This window comes from Dipodomys merriami, unplaced genomic scaffold, assembly GCF_024711535.1.
Source record: "Dipodomys merriami isolate MVZ:Mamm:240054 unplaced genomic scaffold, mDipMer1.0.p SCAF_55, whole genome shotgun sequence".
NCBI lineage: Eukaryota > Metazoa > Chordata > Mammalia > Rodentia > Heteromyidae > Dipodomys > Dipodomys merriami.
Genome location: NW_027206124.1, coordinates 2,105,921 through 2,121,388, shown reverse-complemented (window position 1 = coordinate 2,121,388; position 15,468 = coordinate 2,105,921). Strand labels below are relative to the sequence as shown.

The 15,468-nt window shown below is 58.3% G+C and overlaps 1 protein-coding gene across 5 annotated transcripts; it reads left to right on the top strand.

The window, feature by feature from the left end:
- The first annotated feature begins 586 nt into the window (after positions 1-586).
- Baiap2l2 (BAR/IMD domain containing adaptor protein 2 like 2) lies at positions 587-14,954 on the top strand. Of its 5 annotated transcripts, none has more exons than XM_069999504.1 (14): positions 587-695; positions 1,561-1,636; positions 2,008-2,099; positions 2,454-2,510; positions 6,622-6,693; positions 6,849-6,965; positions 7,085-7,231; positions 11,776-11,910; positions 12,138-12,225; positions 12,346-12,532; positions 13,364-13,477; positions 13,738-13,945; positions 14,405-14,448; positions 14,572-14,954. In XM_069999504.1, exons 1-14 carry the CDS (start codon positions 645-647, stop codon positions 14,645-14,647), a joined length of 1,464 nt encoding a protein of 487 aa, XP_069855605.1. In that variant the 5' UTR covers positions 587-644; the 3' UTR covers positions 14,648-14,954. The 5 variants fall into 5 exon arrangements, with proteins under 5 accessions (XP_069855605.1, XP_069855600.1, XP_069855603.1 ...); XM_069999500.1 differs by adding an exon at positions 1,014-1,136 and having other exon boundaries at positions 620-695; positions 12,138-12,532; XM_069999499.1 differs by having other exon boundaries at positions 12,138-12,532.
- Positions 14,955-15,468: the final 514 nt, after the last annotated feature.

Below are 15,468 nucleotides of genomic sequence, written 5' to 3'. Positions count from 1 at the left end.
ATCCCATCCCTGCGCCCAGTCTCCCTGGGGCAGCTGGAAGATGGCCAGAGGTGGCTGGCAGGCCCACCTGCCCCAAGCAAGTCCAGAGGGAAGCGGGGCTCCATGCTCGTGGGAGCAGATGAGCACGGCCACACTCCGCCCCTGCCGCGCGGGAAAGCCCCACTTTCCGCTGGGCTAGGGGTGGAGCTCGGCGGTGAGCCCTTGCCTAGCATCCGTGAGGCCCTGGGCTCCATCCCCAGCAACGGCCTGGACACAGCCAGGTGTCCCCACGTGGGGTCACCTCTGCAGATGCTCCTGCTGGGAGGAGGCCCAGAGCCTGGGGACAGGGGCTGCCAGTGCTCTGGAGAGGCAGACAGCAAAACAGGGTCCCCCAGAGAGAGTGCCACAGCCACCAGTGCCCACCACCAGCCTCTGCAAGACAGGGGTAAATAATTGAAAGCCGGTCACCCGAGCCGCCTGCGTCACAGGCCTCCCCTGGCTGGGTCTGGTTACGCCCCAGATCACATTGACATCCCGCCTGGTGAATAATTAAGCAGCCGCCTCCTTCCAGGCCAGGCCCAGGGCTGCAGCGCACACTTGCAGCCACCTTGCTCCCTGGGGCTCCCAGCCCGGCCTCCGCCTCCCCAGTGCCAGCTCAGCTGCCCATGGCCCCCGAGATGGACCAGTTCTATAGATCCACCATGGCCATCTACAAGGTGAGCATGTGGGGCCCCAGCCAGGAGAACAGACGGCCCTCGAGCCGGGGCTGTGGGAAGGTGGCCGGGGTGGACTGAGCTTTGGGCCTTGCGGGGGCATTCCTGGGAGCAGTGGCCATCCTTGCCCCCACCCCCCAGGCAGACCCAGGCTGGGGAACCAGGGCAGTTGTGGCTTAGAGACCCGCAGAGCAGAGCATAAAGTCCACCAGGTCCCCTTGGAAAGGAGCTGGGACAGGGGCCTCTCATTTCCCACCTCACCTCTAGTGGAGCTGGTACAGTCTCTGTAGACACATTTACTAAGCGCCTCCTTGTATGCAGGGCCATCTCACACACAAGCCTCATGCCACCCTACTTGTGAGATAGAAAATGAACCACGCTGTGGGGCAGATGAGAAAACTGAGAGCTTGAACCCCGTGTTCAAGGTCACCCAGGGAGGAAGAGGTGCTACTGGGATTTGAATCAAGGCTCAGTGCCAAGTCTTAAGTCTGAGGTTCTGTCTCCAGCACCCATTAATACTTTCCAACTGGCCTGACCCCGGGTGGCCAGGGTGACCCAGCCGGAGCCTGGATCCTGGGGTGTGTGTGTGGGGGGGTGTCTTCTTTGAGATGGGTGAGATCTGGCTGCACCGTGGGGTGCAGAAGCCCTGTGAGTTCAGCCTGGGCAAAGCTGGACCCAGGGCTGGGGCAGGGTGTGAACATGAGCTGGCTGGGAAGGGGTCCCCAAAAGATGGTCCTGGAGGCCTCTGCAGCTGAGAGGATTCTGGGCTCCCGAGGGGTGGGCCCCCACTTCTCACTGGGGCTGGGTACCACCACCCCTCCCTCCCTTCTGCTCCCGCCATGGCCGGCCTCCTCTCCCCTGGGCGCAGAGCATCATGGAACAGTTCAACCCCGCCCTGGAGAACCTGGTGTACCTGGGTAATAACTACCTGCGGGCCTTCCACGGTGAGTGCTCCCCTCAGCGTCCCAGCCGATAACTCCACACCCCACGCCAGCTTCAACAGCTGTCTTCAGCTCTTGCCTCTCACTCAGTGCTCTACCTCCCCATGTCCCCCCACCCCCAAAATACAAATGGGGAACCTGCTCTGTGCCAGGCCCCAGGGAACCTGTGTCCCTGCTTGTCCCCTGACCAATGCCACAGCTGCACACAATGCCCAAGGTGCACACACACACACACACACAAACACACACACACACACACACACACACAGATCCCCATCACGCTCCCTCCACATCCTTTCCATACCAAAGGAGGAGTCTTGACAGGGAGGCTGGGAGGTTCAGCATTCGAGGCTGAGGCCACTCTCTCCCTGCAGCTCTGTCTGAGGCAGCCGAGGTGTACTTCAGCGCCATCCAGAAAATTGGGGAGCAGGCCCTGCAAAGCTCTACCTCTCAGATTCTGGGTGAGGTACCCCCTCTACTTCAGGCTCCCTGTCTTGGGCCTGGGGGGTGGGGAGCAATCCTCCTCAAGCTCTCACCTGCTCAAGGCTGGAGCTCCACATTTGCTCACATTTTAAAGCCCAGAGGGGGGTCCTTATACACACTGTCCCTCTCAGAAGCCTGGCCCCCCCAACTCAAGCCTGCAGCCCAACACCCACAGCCCCTCCCCCACTCCCTGAGCGCGGACGGGGCTGTGCCCAGTACCCAGGCTCCAGTGGAGCAGGTGGCAAGTCCCCGGACTTTGTTCCTCAGGCTGGCGGGCAGGAGGAGGGCGGGCACGGCTTCTCGGCTCCTCACACTGAAGCTTCTTCCTCCAGGTGAGATCCTAGTGCAAATGTCCGACACACAACGGCACTTGAACTCAGACCTGGAGGTGGTGGTGAGTGTCTGTCCCCAGGCCTGGTGGCCACACAAGCATCTGGGGCCCATTTCCAGGAGAACAAGGGAGGCCTTCCCGGCCCTCCCTGCCCTCGTCCCCAGGGTCTGCCCAGGTACACGGTCTGTAGTAGCTCAGTGGGGCCTTCAGCATACTCAGGGCCTTCCATTTTACAGAAGAGGAGCTGAGTCTTTCAGATCTAGTTCATCGCTTAGGATCCAGGGCGAGGTTTGCGGGGGGGGGGGGGGGGGGGAAGGACTGGGAAGAACAAGGATCAGCCAGGCACCCGCAGCTCACACCTGTAATCCTAGCTACTCAGTAGGCTGGGATCTGAGGATCTCAGTTTAAAGCCAGCCCCAGCAGGAAAGTCTGTGAGACTCTTATCTCCAATAAACTACCAGAAAATTGGAAGTGGCACTGTGGCTCAAGTGGTAGAGTGCTCACATTGAGCTGAAGAGTGCAAGGACAGCACTCAGACCCAGAGTTCAAGCCCCAGGACCGACAATAATAAAGAAAGAAAGAAGGAGGGAAGGAAGGAGGGAAGGAAAGAAAAGAAAGAAAGAAAGAAAGAAAGAAAGAAAGAAAGAAAGAAAGAAAGAAAGAAAGAAAGAAAAGAGTTCCTGAGTTCAAAGCCCAGATCCAGCCAGGCACCAATGGCTCCCACCTGTAATCCTAGCTACTCAGGAGCCTGAGATGTGAGGATCACAGTTCAAAGCCAGCCTGGGCAAGAAAGTTGTGAGGCTCTTATCTCCAATTAACCACCAAAAAGCCAGAAGCAGAGCTGCAGCTCTAGTGGTAGAGCACCAGCCTTGAATAAAAAAGCTAAGCAAGAATGTAAAGCCCTGAGTTCAAGCCCCCTCCATACACAAGCCCAGCTCCACTAGTTACCTGCTTTGTGCCTTTGGACTCTATGCCTCAGTTTACCTATCAGTCCTCACCTGTATCTCCCCCTCTCCCTACATCTTGGCCTGTAACAAACAAGGTAGACTTCACCTTACCAATATGCAAGGTGGGACTTTTGTTTTTTCTTTTTTAGTCAGTAGTAGGGCTTGAACTCTGGGCCTAGGCACTGTCCCTCAGTTCTTCAGCTCAAGGTGAGCACTCTACCACTTTGAGCCACAGCGCCACTTCCAGTTTTCTGAGTGGTTTATTGGAGATAAGAGTCTCACAGATTTTTCCTGCCCTGGCTGGCTTTGAACCATGATCCTCAGATCTCAGCCTCCTGAGTAGCTAGGATGACAGTCGTGAACCACCAGCGCCCAGCAAGGTGGGACATGTTTACTCTGTAGCTGCAGAGCCTGGAGGGGCGTGGCCCTGAGCTGCAAGATGGAGACAGGCGAGGAGAGAAGGATAAAAGGAGAGAAGGGAGAGAGGGGGGCTTCCAGGGCACAGAGTGGGGGGCAGAAGGGAGCAGAGCCTGCTACCAGGCAGGAGAGGTGGGAATAGGGTCTGGGGGTGACAGCCTGGAAGGCCTAGGAGGAACTTCCACGTGATAGTTCCTAGGCTCAGAATTATAGCAGGGTAGGGGGGACCCTAAAGACAGAGTGCTCTTGGGGGACACCGTAAACACTGTTTGGTGTGGGCATCTGTTTCACAGAGAGAAAATATCCATCCTGCACACGCGTGCAGTGCTGTGCCCCAGCCCAAGGGGCCCAAGGGGCCGGGGCCTCTGTGACCACTTTGGGGTGGTGTTGTGTCCCCAGTGTCCTTGGGATTGCAGAGGGAGCCGCGCCTTCCTGTCCTGGTGTTATTTGTGGCACACCTGGGCTAGGCAGGGACAGATCTAAGGAGAGCCACCCTCTCCAGATACCATGTCTCGGCTGTGACACCCAGTGGGGGGCCCCCCAGAACTGTACCAGAACAGTGCCAGAAACTGGAGGTCCCCCCACCCAGGCTCCTTCCCGCCCAGGCCCCGGCCAGGTCTCTGCCCCCCCAACCCCCACACACACGTGTCCTTGATCTGCCTGCAGGGGCTCTTGACCCCTCCCCCAGGGTCCTGGATCCAGACCAGTGGGTCAGTGACCTGTCCCACAGAAGACTCAAGATAGCTATGGAGCAGGGGTAGGGGTGGGGAACATCAGGGTAAGTGATTTTTAACAGTTGCTGGAGGGAAATGCTACCAGAAAGGGGACAGAGAAAGGGCTAAAGGGAGCTGGGCGCAGGTGGCTCACACCTGTCATCCTAGGCTGAGATCTGAGGATCATGGTTCAAAGCCTTCCCCGGCAGGAAAAGTCCGTGAGACTCTTTATCTCCAATTAACTACAGAAAACCTGAAGTAGCGCTGTGGCTCTAGCTGTAGAGCGCTAGTCTTGAGCTGAAGAGCTGAGAGATAGTGCCCAGGACCAGAGTTCAAGCTCCATGATTGAACCAAAAGAAAAAGAAAAAAAGAAAGGGCTAAAGGGGCATGAGTGAGGAGAGCCAGGGACCCAGCAGGGGACGGGCAGAGGAGCAGCAGGGAAAGATGGGCTTGCAGGGCATCAGTGAGGGAGGGTGGAGGGCGTGACAAACAGAACAGGGCCCTGGGCAGCGATCAGTTCTGCTGTTCACCTAGTAGGTGAACACAGAACCATTCATAGATTTTAAACAAAGAAGGGATAAAATCTGACTTCAGCAGCCAGGCGCTGGTGGGCGCTGGTGGCTCACGCCTATCATCCTAGCTACTCAAGAGGCTGAGATCTGAGGATCGAGGTTCAAAGCCAGGCGGGCAGGAAAGTCTGTGAGACTCTTATCTCCAATTAACCACTAGAAAACCGGAAGTGGTGCTGTGACTCAAGTGGTAGAGCGCTCGCCTTGAGCTGAAGAGCTGAGAGACAGCACCCAAGCCCAGAGTTCAAGCCCCATGACCAACCAAAACAAAAAACAAAAAACCTGACTTCATCTTGTGAGATGATGATGATGATGATGATGATGATGATGATGATGATGATGATGATGATGATGATGATGATGATTGTAGTACCAGGGTTTGAAATCAGGGCCTCACACACTTACTGAGCTGGTGTTCTACACTTCAGCTGAGCCTACAGCCTAACCTTCTGCTGGTATTTTAGACATGGAATCTCCTAGACTTCTCTCCGTCCTCTGGCTTTGAACTGCCATCTTCCACATTGTACCTGGCTTATTCAGTTTCTTTTCTTTTCCTTTTTTTTTTTTTTTTTTGGCAGTACTGGGGCTAGAACTCAGGACCTTGCACTTGCTAGGTGAGTGCTTTCCCACAGAGCCACCTCTCCAGCTGATTCATTTTCTGGTATCATGTATTTGATGCACAGAACTTTGTTCTTCTTCAAAATTGTACCGCCTGCTGAAGATCGTTTGCATGTGTGCATCAGTTGCATAGTCAGACTGTCAAGCACTGGGCTTTTTGACAGAGATGTCATTGATCTAGAGGCTGGCGATTATTTTAATATTCCATTCAGGTGATGAATGCCATCTCCATTTATTTATTCCTTCATTTCTTTTCCTCTGCACTGCTTGGTTCTTCTCAGCCTAAGGTTCTCATCTACCTGTGACTAGATCCATTCCTGCCAATCTGATTTCTGAAGTCATAAATGGCATGGACGATTTCATTTCCTAGATGTTCGTCACTGGGCTTCTATTCAGTGGGGTTACTGTGTTCCCGCAGTGAGTGAGGTGGTTGTGTGACCCTAGAAGAGGGAGGCGTGGCTGGGGCGGTGTCTGGAAGAGGTTCAGGTGAGAAAACAGCCAACAATATGTCCTGATTATTGGGGTCTGCTGTGAAAGAGACTTCCAGAAAGATAACGCCAGCCAGTGTTTTCTCGGGACCAATAGGGTCATCACTAGCTGGGTGTTTCTTAGGACCAAACCAGAGGCTGGGGCAGTCAGCCATGTAGGAGACAGGTCTGGGCAGAGAGATTGGCCAGATTTGGGGGGTCAAAGGATGGAGACAGAACAGGAAGGAGGCCAAGGCTGGTATCCTGGGCCAAGGCAGCTCAATTTAGGGATTAGAGATTAATCCCAGCTACACAGGAAGCAGAGGCAGGGGGATCTCTGCCTGAGGCTGGCCAAGCACTTCATTATAACAGACACTGCCAAGGACGCTGGGATCTGGGGACAGGGCGCCACCCTGAGCAACCCCAATCTGCGCTCCACACAGGTGCAGACATTCCACGGAGACCTGCTGCAGCACATGGAGAAGAACACCAAGCTGGACATGCAGTACATCAAGGTGAGTCGGGCTGGACAGACGGGTACACTGAGACCAGCCCTGGGTTATCCACATTCCCAGGTTATCCCTGGTCCCCGACCCCGTGCTTTGAACCCTGGAACCATGTCCAGAGCCCTCTGATGTGCCGGCCTCCGTGTCCCCCCACTTTACCCCAGGATAGCCGCCAGCACTACGAGATCGAGTACCGCCACCGAGCGGCCAACCTGGAGAAGTGCATGTCTGAGCTGTGGCGCCTGGAACGCAATCGGGACAAGAATGCGCGGGAGATGAAGGTACAGGGGACTGGGCTGGCCACAGGAGGCGAGGAGGGCAGGTCTGGGGTGGGAGAGGTTGGCCAGCCCCCCCTCCCACTGCACACCCCCCCACGCCCAACCCCAACCTTGCCCCACAGGAGAGCGTGAACCGGCTGCACGCGCAGATGCAGGCGTTCGTGTCGGAGAGCCAACGGTCAGCCGAGCTGGAGGAGAAGCGCAGGTACCGCTTCCTGGCGGAGAAGCACCTGCTGCTCTCCAACACCCTGCTGCAGTTCTTCAGCCGGGTGAGCTGGGGCGTGGAGGGGATGGGGGGCAGAAGGGCAGCGAGCTGAGCCCTGCCCATACACAGACTCTTCTCCCCTTCTTCCCTCTCGCAAGACTGCTTCCTCCATCTCTGTAGAATTTCATCTCTACTCAGTCTATCTGACTAGTTCTGTGTTTATTTGTATTTCCCAGGTATTCATTCATTCTTTTGGTTTTGCCTGATTCACTAATTGGCATATTAATTCATTCAGGAATGAACTTTTTGTTGGGGGGGAGTGACAGTCCTGGGGTTTGAACTCAGGGACCTGGACATTGTCCCTGAGCTTCTTTTTGCTCAAGGCTAGCACTCTACCACAGCACCACTTCCAGCTTTATCTGTTTATGTGGTACTGAGGAATTGAACCCAGGGCTTCATGCCTGCTAGGCAAGCAGTCTACCACTAAACCAAATTCCTAGCAGGAATGAACTTTTTAAAAAAAATCCTGAATACTCAGCATTTACATGTTCATTAATGAATAGGTTTGTTCAGTTATTAGCCATGGATTAAAAAAAATCTCAATGTTCTTGCTCCATCTGCTGGGTCAGTCCAATTCCTTCATTTCCTTGGATTTCTAATGGTTTTGCTTTCCATATTTGGTTGCTGTATTGCTTGGTGCTTTGGGGTTTATAACTATTATACCTCTCTTGTAAATATTACCTTTTATGTGACTCATGACCACTATATGTCTATTATCTTTTCAAAAAAGAAATCCTAACTCCCTGCCCCTCCTCCTAGACCCTACTTTGTTGTTTGTCTGTTTGATTGGTTGTAGGACTTGAACTTAGGGCATGGGCGCTGTCCCTGAGCTCTTTTGCTCAAGGCTAGCGCTCTGCCACTTTAAGCCATAGCACCACTTCTGGTTTTCTGGTGGTTAATTGGAGATAAGAGTCTCATGGACTTTCCTGCCTGGGCTGTCTTTGAACTATGATCCTCAGATCTCAGCTTCCTGTGTGGCTAGGATGACAGAAGTGAGTTCCCAGCATCTGGCTTTTTTTTTTTTTTTTTTTTTTTGGTCTGGTCGTGGGCCTGAACTCTGGGCGCTGTCCTTCAGCTCTTCAGCTCAAGGCTAGCGCTCTACCACTTGAGCCACAGCGCCACTTCCGGCTTTTTTCTTTTTGCTTATGTGGTGCTGAGGAATCGAACCCAGGGCCTCAGGCATGCAAGGCAAGTGCTCTACCACTGAGCCACCTTTCCAGCCAGCATTTGGCTTTTTAACAGACCCTACTTTGCACTACTCTTTGCAGCGTGCAAGATGAGACCTAGAGAAGTATTTTCTGGGCTTGTTTGCTTTATGAGCCCTTTGGAGAACTTCTACCTCTAGGCCTTGCTAAAGTAGCTCAGGACTTTTAGTTCTAGATCATCCCATTGCATCCTGGTTCTTGTAGGTGAAGAACCTTTACATTGAGTATGATGATGCAAACCTGTAATCCCAGACCCTGGGAGGCTGAAGTCAGCCAGGGCTGCAGATGTAGACTCATGGTGGGGCCCAGGTCATACTCCCCTGGGAGCTCCCCTGTCCTGAGCTAGGCCTCGCCCCCAAAGGCTCTAGAGCTGCAGGCCATTTGCCTCCTGGTCCAAGATGGTGCCCATGGTTGTCTGGAGCCTGGTGCTGCCCTGTGTGCTGCTTCTTTCCCCACGAACGCCCCCATACTCAGGCCCTCATCCCAGCGCCTGCGCAGTCACAGATGCAGGCCGGGCTCTGGGAGCACCTGAGTTACCTTCTCCTGTGTCTTATCTCATCCATCTTCCCCAGTCTGCCTGGGAGTGTCCTCTCTCCTGGCATCATCATCCCCTCCTCCTCTTCCTCCTCCTCCACGGTCTGTCACCAGATGCAAGTGAGGGTTTGTGGAGTTTCCCTCTAAAAGTGGGGACTCTTCATTTAGGGTCCTTGACTTCGATTGTAGAATAAGAATTTCGGGATAAGCCTGGGAAGGTGGCTCAGTGGTAGAGCGCTTGCCTTGCACGCATGAGGCCCTGGGTTCCATTCCTCAGCACCACATAAGCAGAAAAAAAAGCTGGAAATGGCGCTGTGGCTCAAGTGGTAGAGCGCTAGCCTTGAGCTGAAGAGCTGCGGGACAGCGCCCAGGCCCCACAACTGGCACACACACACACACAAAAGAATGCATTCTGCCACAAATGTTCATCCTTTGAGATGAGCACTTGAAACCAAGAGGAGCCATTTTCCTAAGTATTTGCTTCTCAAGGATATGTCTTTTTTCTGATGTCCTTTCTCAGTTTTTAGAGCACACTGATTGCTAGGGGCCAGCGGGCAAGGTCAGGAGGAGGAAGCTGGGCTTGACCTTGTTTTCCCCTTATGCTAATACTGCAGCTTAAGAAGGAGTGCGAGAGGGGCTGGGAAGGTGGCTCAGTGATAAAGCGCTTGCCTTGCATGCATGAGGCCCTGGGTTCGATTCCTCAGCACCACATAAGCAAAAAAGAAAAAAGCCAGAAGTGGCGCTGTGGCTCAAGTGGTAGAGCGCTAGCCTTGAGCTGAAGAGCTGAGGGACAGCGCCCAGGCCCAGAGTTCAGGCCCCACGACCGGACCCCCCCCCGAAAAAAAGGAGTGCGAGAGTTAAAACAAGGAAAAAATCTCTGTTGTTAAATACATTGGTTTGAAATTCCTGGCTGCCATTCACCTTATTTTCCCTAGTCTATCCTGCCCCATTTTCTCTTTTTATTTTTTATTTTTTTTCTCTTTTTTAAAAATACATGCACCTTTTAATTCATGTATATTAATTATATAAAGGGGTTTAGTTTGGGCATTTCCATACATAAATATATATCGATCATATTTACCCTTACACGTCCCATTTTCGCTTAAAACAACCTTGGTCCCTTAATCTTAAGGGAAGTTGATGGGCCACGATCACGCTCCTGGATTTGCTTTATGCAGAGGCTGCCTTGTGGCATGCCTCATTTTCCCTGATCTGTCCTGCCTCAAGTGCAGGGTTGTGCTCTGGGTGTTGTGGCTCTTGTGGTCACGTGGCTCTTCTGTGGTCCCTCGGCCCTCCTCAGCGCCTCCTGTCTTTCCTCTTTCTCTGTTCGCACTCTGGGTAGAGTAGGGTTACAGGTACTCAAGTGCAGGTCCTGGCTGGGAGGCGGGGGTTCGGGGGTGCGAACCAAGCTCGGCCCAGTCTTGTCCAGCAGCCAGAGGCTCAGGGAGGACCCCATTTGGTCCTAGGCCTCTCTGTTTATAACAAGCCTGAGCTCCCATTCTGTCTCAGGAATAGGGGCTAACGTGGCCTCCCCATGTGCAAACTGAGGCAGTGGGGCTGGCAGGGCCGGCTGTGCGGGTTGTGCACTGCACAAGGATGTCAGGTTGAGAGTTGAGCCCCCTGCTGGAGTGGACCGGGTTTGCCTGGGAAACGCTTCTCTCCCTCCCCTGCTCCTCCCCTCCCCCAGTCTTTATGTGACACCTGCAGAGAAGTCACTGCAAGGTGGACTTACCCGAGGCTGCGGGTAAAATAGGCTTGTGCCACGAGCCACACGGGTTCTAGACGGGAGGCCCTGAGCCAGCACTGACCTCTGACCCCCAGCATCACCACACATCACGCTAATGTTCACGGAGCCTGGCCTAGGGGCCTGGCCCAGGGAGAGCTGAAGAAAGCCTTCCTCCTCTCCCTCCTCCTCCTCCTCTTCCTCCTCCTCCTCCTCTTCCTCCTCCTCCTCCTCTTCCTCTCCTTCCTTGCTCAGACAAGGACCCAGTGATCCTTGAACCCATGCTGTGCTGTGGCTTAAAGGAAAGCGCTTCTGTTCTAAGGTGACAGAGGCTGGCACTGGGACCGGGGACCGGGGACACAGTGCTGTGGAGGGCCATGTTCCCATGGAGGGAGCTGAGTGTCCACACGGAAGGCTGGGCCCGGCGGTGACCCCGCCATGGGAGGAGTGGGGGGCAGCTCAGGACTGGTCCGGCCGTGGCCATTGGCCCTGCCCACTCCACGCAGGGAAGGCGGTTCGGTGGCTGGGGTGGTGGGCTCGGGGTTCAGATGTCAGATGGATTGAGAGCATGTGAGAAGGTGACTTGCCGCCATTTAAAGCCTCCAGCCTGGTCAGCCTGAGCTCCTGTCCTGCGAAGAACTCAGAGGCAGATCGGGGAGCGATACTAGAAAACCGGGGCTTCGGCAGGCCGTGGGGTGGGCCCAGAAGGCTGTATTTGCAAACGACTCAAACCCACAAGCTGTCACCAGCTGTGGGAGTTACAAGCGGAGGCTTTCGGACATAGCTGGATGGGGAAGCACAGGAAGCATCATGGGAGGCTTCTGCTTTAGCTTCCCATTGGTAAACCCCAGGGGCTCAGTCCTGGGGCTGGGCACTGGGCTCTTGGGAGTCAAGGTTGAGCCAAGAAGTTGGGGTGGTCCTCACCCCCAAAGGAGGGGTGGGGGTGCTGCTCCCACTAAAGCACAAGGGAGAACCACCGGGGGAAGCCCAGGTCCAGCCCGGGGGCGCTGGGGGGGGGCTGGGGAGCGGGCCGCGCCCCGGGCCGCCCCTCCCTCCGCCCGCGCTGACCGCCGCCGCCGCCCGCAGGCCCGGGGGACGCTGCAGAACCGCGTGGTGCTGTGGAGGGAGCAGTCGGAGGCCAGCCGCGGCCCGTCGCGCGCCCACTCCCCCGGCCTGCTGGGCCCCGCGCTGGGGCCGCCCTACCCCGCCCGCCTGGACATGGTGAGGCCCTGGCCGCCCCCGCCGCCCTTCGCGCCCCCGCTGGCCCCGCCGCCCGTGCCGGGGCCCTGGGGCCCGCTCGCCCCCCGGCTCCCGCGCTTCGCCGCGCCCCTCGGGCCGCCCTGGTGGCCCGGCCGCCGGGCCCCCAACCCTTACGCCGACGTCTGGGACTGGGGGTGGTGGCTGCACTAGCGCCGCCCGCGCCCCCCACCCTGCCCTCTGCCCCGCAGCCCGCGCGCAGCCCGCACGGCCCCGACGAGGCCGCCGCCGCCCCGCGGGAGCCCGAGCGCCGGCCGCTGCCGCGGACGCCGTCGGCCTGTGAGTGCCGGGGACGGGACGCGCGGGGCGGAGGGCGGAGCGGGGCGGAGGGGGCCCCGGAGCGGGCGTCGGAGGGGGCGCAGAGACGCAGCTCCCCGCACCTGCGCCCTCCGCCCGCAGCCTCGCTGTACAGCGCCCCGCGCGCGCCCGCGGGCCCCGGCGGCGCCCGGCGGGTCCGCGCGCTCGTGTCGCACTCCGAGGGCGCCAACCACACGCTGCTGCGCTTCTCGGCCGGGGACGTGGTGGAGGTGCTGGTGCCCCAGGCGCAGAACGGCTGGCTCTACGGCAAGCTGGAGGGCTCGTCCGCGTGAGTGCGCCCGCCCCGGCCCGGCCGCGCCCCCTCCCCGACCCGCGCCCCCTCCCCGACCCGCGCCCCCTCCCCCGGCCCGGCCGCGCCCCCTCCCCCGGCCCGGCCGCGCCCCCTCCCCCGGCCCGGCCGCACCCCGGCCTCCCCGGCCTCAGTGGCCCACACCCGTTCCTGAAGAGCCTTTGGGATGAGAGAGAGGGTGTGGAAAACCTGGGAAACTGTGCAGATCTCTGGCTCCGGGGCAGATGGGTGTGAGCCAGGCTAAAATGGCCCCTCCCTTTCAGGGCACTTCTAGGAACCCAGGGTTGGTGGCTCACGCCTGTCATCCCAGCTACTCAGGAGGCTGAGATCTGAGGATTGAGGTTCGAAGCCAGCCCTGGGCAGGAAAGTCTGTGAGACCCTTCTCTCCAATCAAGCACCAAAAAGCCAGAAGTGGAGTTGTGGCTCCAGTGGTCGGGTGCCAGCCTTGAGCAAAAACGTTCAGGGACAGCGCCCAGGCTCCGAGTTCAAGGCCCAGGACAGGCACCCCACCCCACCCCCCAAAAAGCCAAACCAAAACGAAAAGAGCCTTCCGAGAACTGGTTTGTTTTTTTTTTGTTTTCGATGCCAATACTGAGGCTTGAACCCTGGCCTCCTGCTCAGCCAAGGCTAGCGCTCTACCACTGGAGACACAGCTCCTCTTCTGGCCTTTCGGTGGTTCACTGGAGATAAGGCTCAGGGACTTTCCTATCCAGGCTGGCTTCAAACCCAGATCCTCGGAGCTCAGCCTCCTGAGTAGCTAGGGTTCCAGGAGCCTCTGTCCCGGCTCAGCGGCCCGCCTGTGCCCCACAGGAGCGGCTGGTTCCCTGAGGCCTACGTGAAGCCCTTGGAGGAGACGCCTGCGAGCCCCCTGCGCCCCCCGAGCCCCATGACCTCCCCAAACCCGATGAACGAGCTTCCTGCCAGGTACTTGATGGGCAGCCGCAGACCCCAGGGAGGTGACCCTGCCCACGAGAGGAGACACCTGGGGGTACAGACCCTGGACAGCCAGGGCCAGGCACCCCTATCTGTGTACTCCACAGGCTGCCTGTCCTCCCTGCCCCTCTCAGGCCTTCCTAGGTGAACAGGCCCCGCCCAGATACAGGGGAGAGGCTGTGGGATGCTCAGCGCCTGGCAGATGTTTGTGCAGCCCTGAGGCCCACCGGACCCCTGCTTCCTCCTCTCAGGTCCTACCCCCTCCGGGGAAGCCACAGCCTCAATGACCTCCTGGGCCAGCCGGGCAACTCCACGGTGCCCCCCGAGTACTGGGATGGCCAGTCCCGCTCCCGGACCCCAAGCCGCGTCCCCAGCCGTGCCCCCAGCCCTGTGCCCACGCCTCTGCCCGGCAGCCGCAGAGGCAGCATGGGCAGCACGGGGGCGGTCAGCAACGTGAAGGTGAGCCACGGCTGCCTGGGCGGTGGGCGGGGGCCGCACCCTAGAGGGGTGGGCAGCCCAGGCCGGGTCCTCTCCAGAACCCAAAGATGTCCTAAGCCTGGAAACTCAGAGCTGGACGTCACCTTGCCAGGGTGGCACGGTGGCTCACGCTTGTAACCCTAGCTACTCAGGAGGCTGAGATCCGAGGATTGTGGTTCAAAGCCACCTGGAGCAAGGAAGTCTATGAGACTCTTACTTACCATTAACCACCAAAAACCCACAAGTGGCGCTGTGGCTCAAGTGGTAGAGCACTCGCCCTGGGCAAAGAACAACTGAGGGAGCATGCTGAGGCCCTGAGTTCAAACCCCAGGACTGGCGCAAAGCAAAAGCCCAGTGGAGAGGCCCTGGGGCTCCCTTGCCCTCCTCCCCACATACCTGCTCTCCTCCCCACACACCTGCCCTCCTCCCCCCTCTCTGCAGCCCCTCACTGCCTGGGAGCAGCACCCGCCAGAGCTCTTCCCGCGGTGAGCACCCTTCCCCGAGTGGGAGGCAGGTGGGGCGAAGCCAGTGCCCCGTGCAGGGGGGAGGTGGGCTACAGATGTGGGGCCAGTGGCCCCATCTCACCCCACCCTCTCCTCCCCTCACAGGGGCACAAACCCCTTTGCCACGGTGAAGCTGCGCCCCACCGTCACCAATGACCGCTCAGCCCCTCTCATCCGCTGAGCCGCCTCCTCCCTGAGCTCTGCCCAGGCCGCACGCGCCTTAGATCCAAGATGACAGGGCGCTGGTGCCCAGCCGCTGATGCCCAGCGCCCCCGGCCTCAGCCGCTACCGGGCAAGGACCTGGGCTCTTCAGCATACAGCAGGCGGACTTGGGGGACAGCAGCGTCTTCCTTCCAGGGGCTAGGCCTCTCCTGCTGTGTGTGGGGGAGGTCCGGCCTCCTGCTCCCAGCCCCCTTCCTGCCCTGCCAGCCCCACCTCTGCCCATGCGCTCCCACAGGACTTTTGTAAAGGAAAAATAAAGGAAGCAACAGCAGGCATGTGGTGTCTGACTGGGGGGACAGTGGGGCTTGGGGTGCAGATTCCCAGTGGAGAATGGAGTGTTCGCAGGGTGCTCCCTCCCCAGCCCCTCGCCCCTCATCCCGAGGCCCCATCTCCACCTGCTCCTGAGGGAGGGAGGGGTGGAGCACCGTCCCGGCCAGGACCACCGCGTGCCCTCAGCTGGCCTGGGACACAGCGCCCTTTGTTCTGTGCACCCCGGGCTCCAGACGCAGTCCTGGATTAGCTTTATCCGGGGAAGCCAGGAGTCCCTGCTGGAATGCGGCGGGGGAGTTGCGGGGGGGGGGGAGGCAGAGACTGGCACCATCTTGCCTGGCAGGGTCTCCAGGGCAGGGCTGTGCCCCCGGCCCCAGACCAGGACCCTCTGGCCAGGGCCCTGGGTCCCCGTACGGGAGGCAGAGGGGTCGCCATGGCTCTGGTCCCTGCAGAGGCCCAGCCGCCCGGGCTGTGGTCACTCCAGCCCCTTCTCCCTTCCTGGGCAAAAGC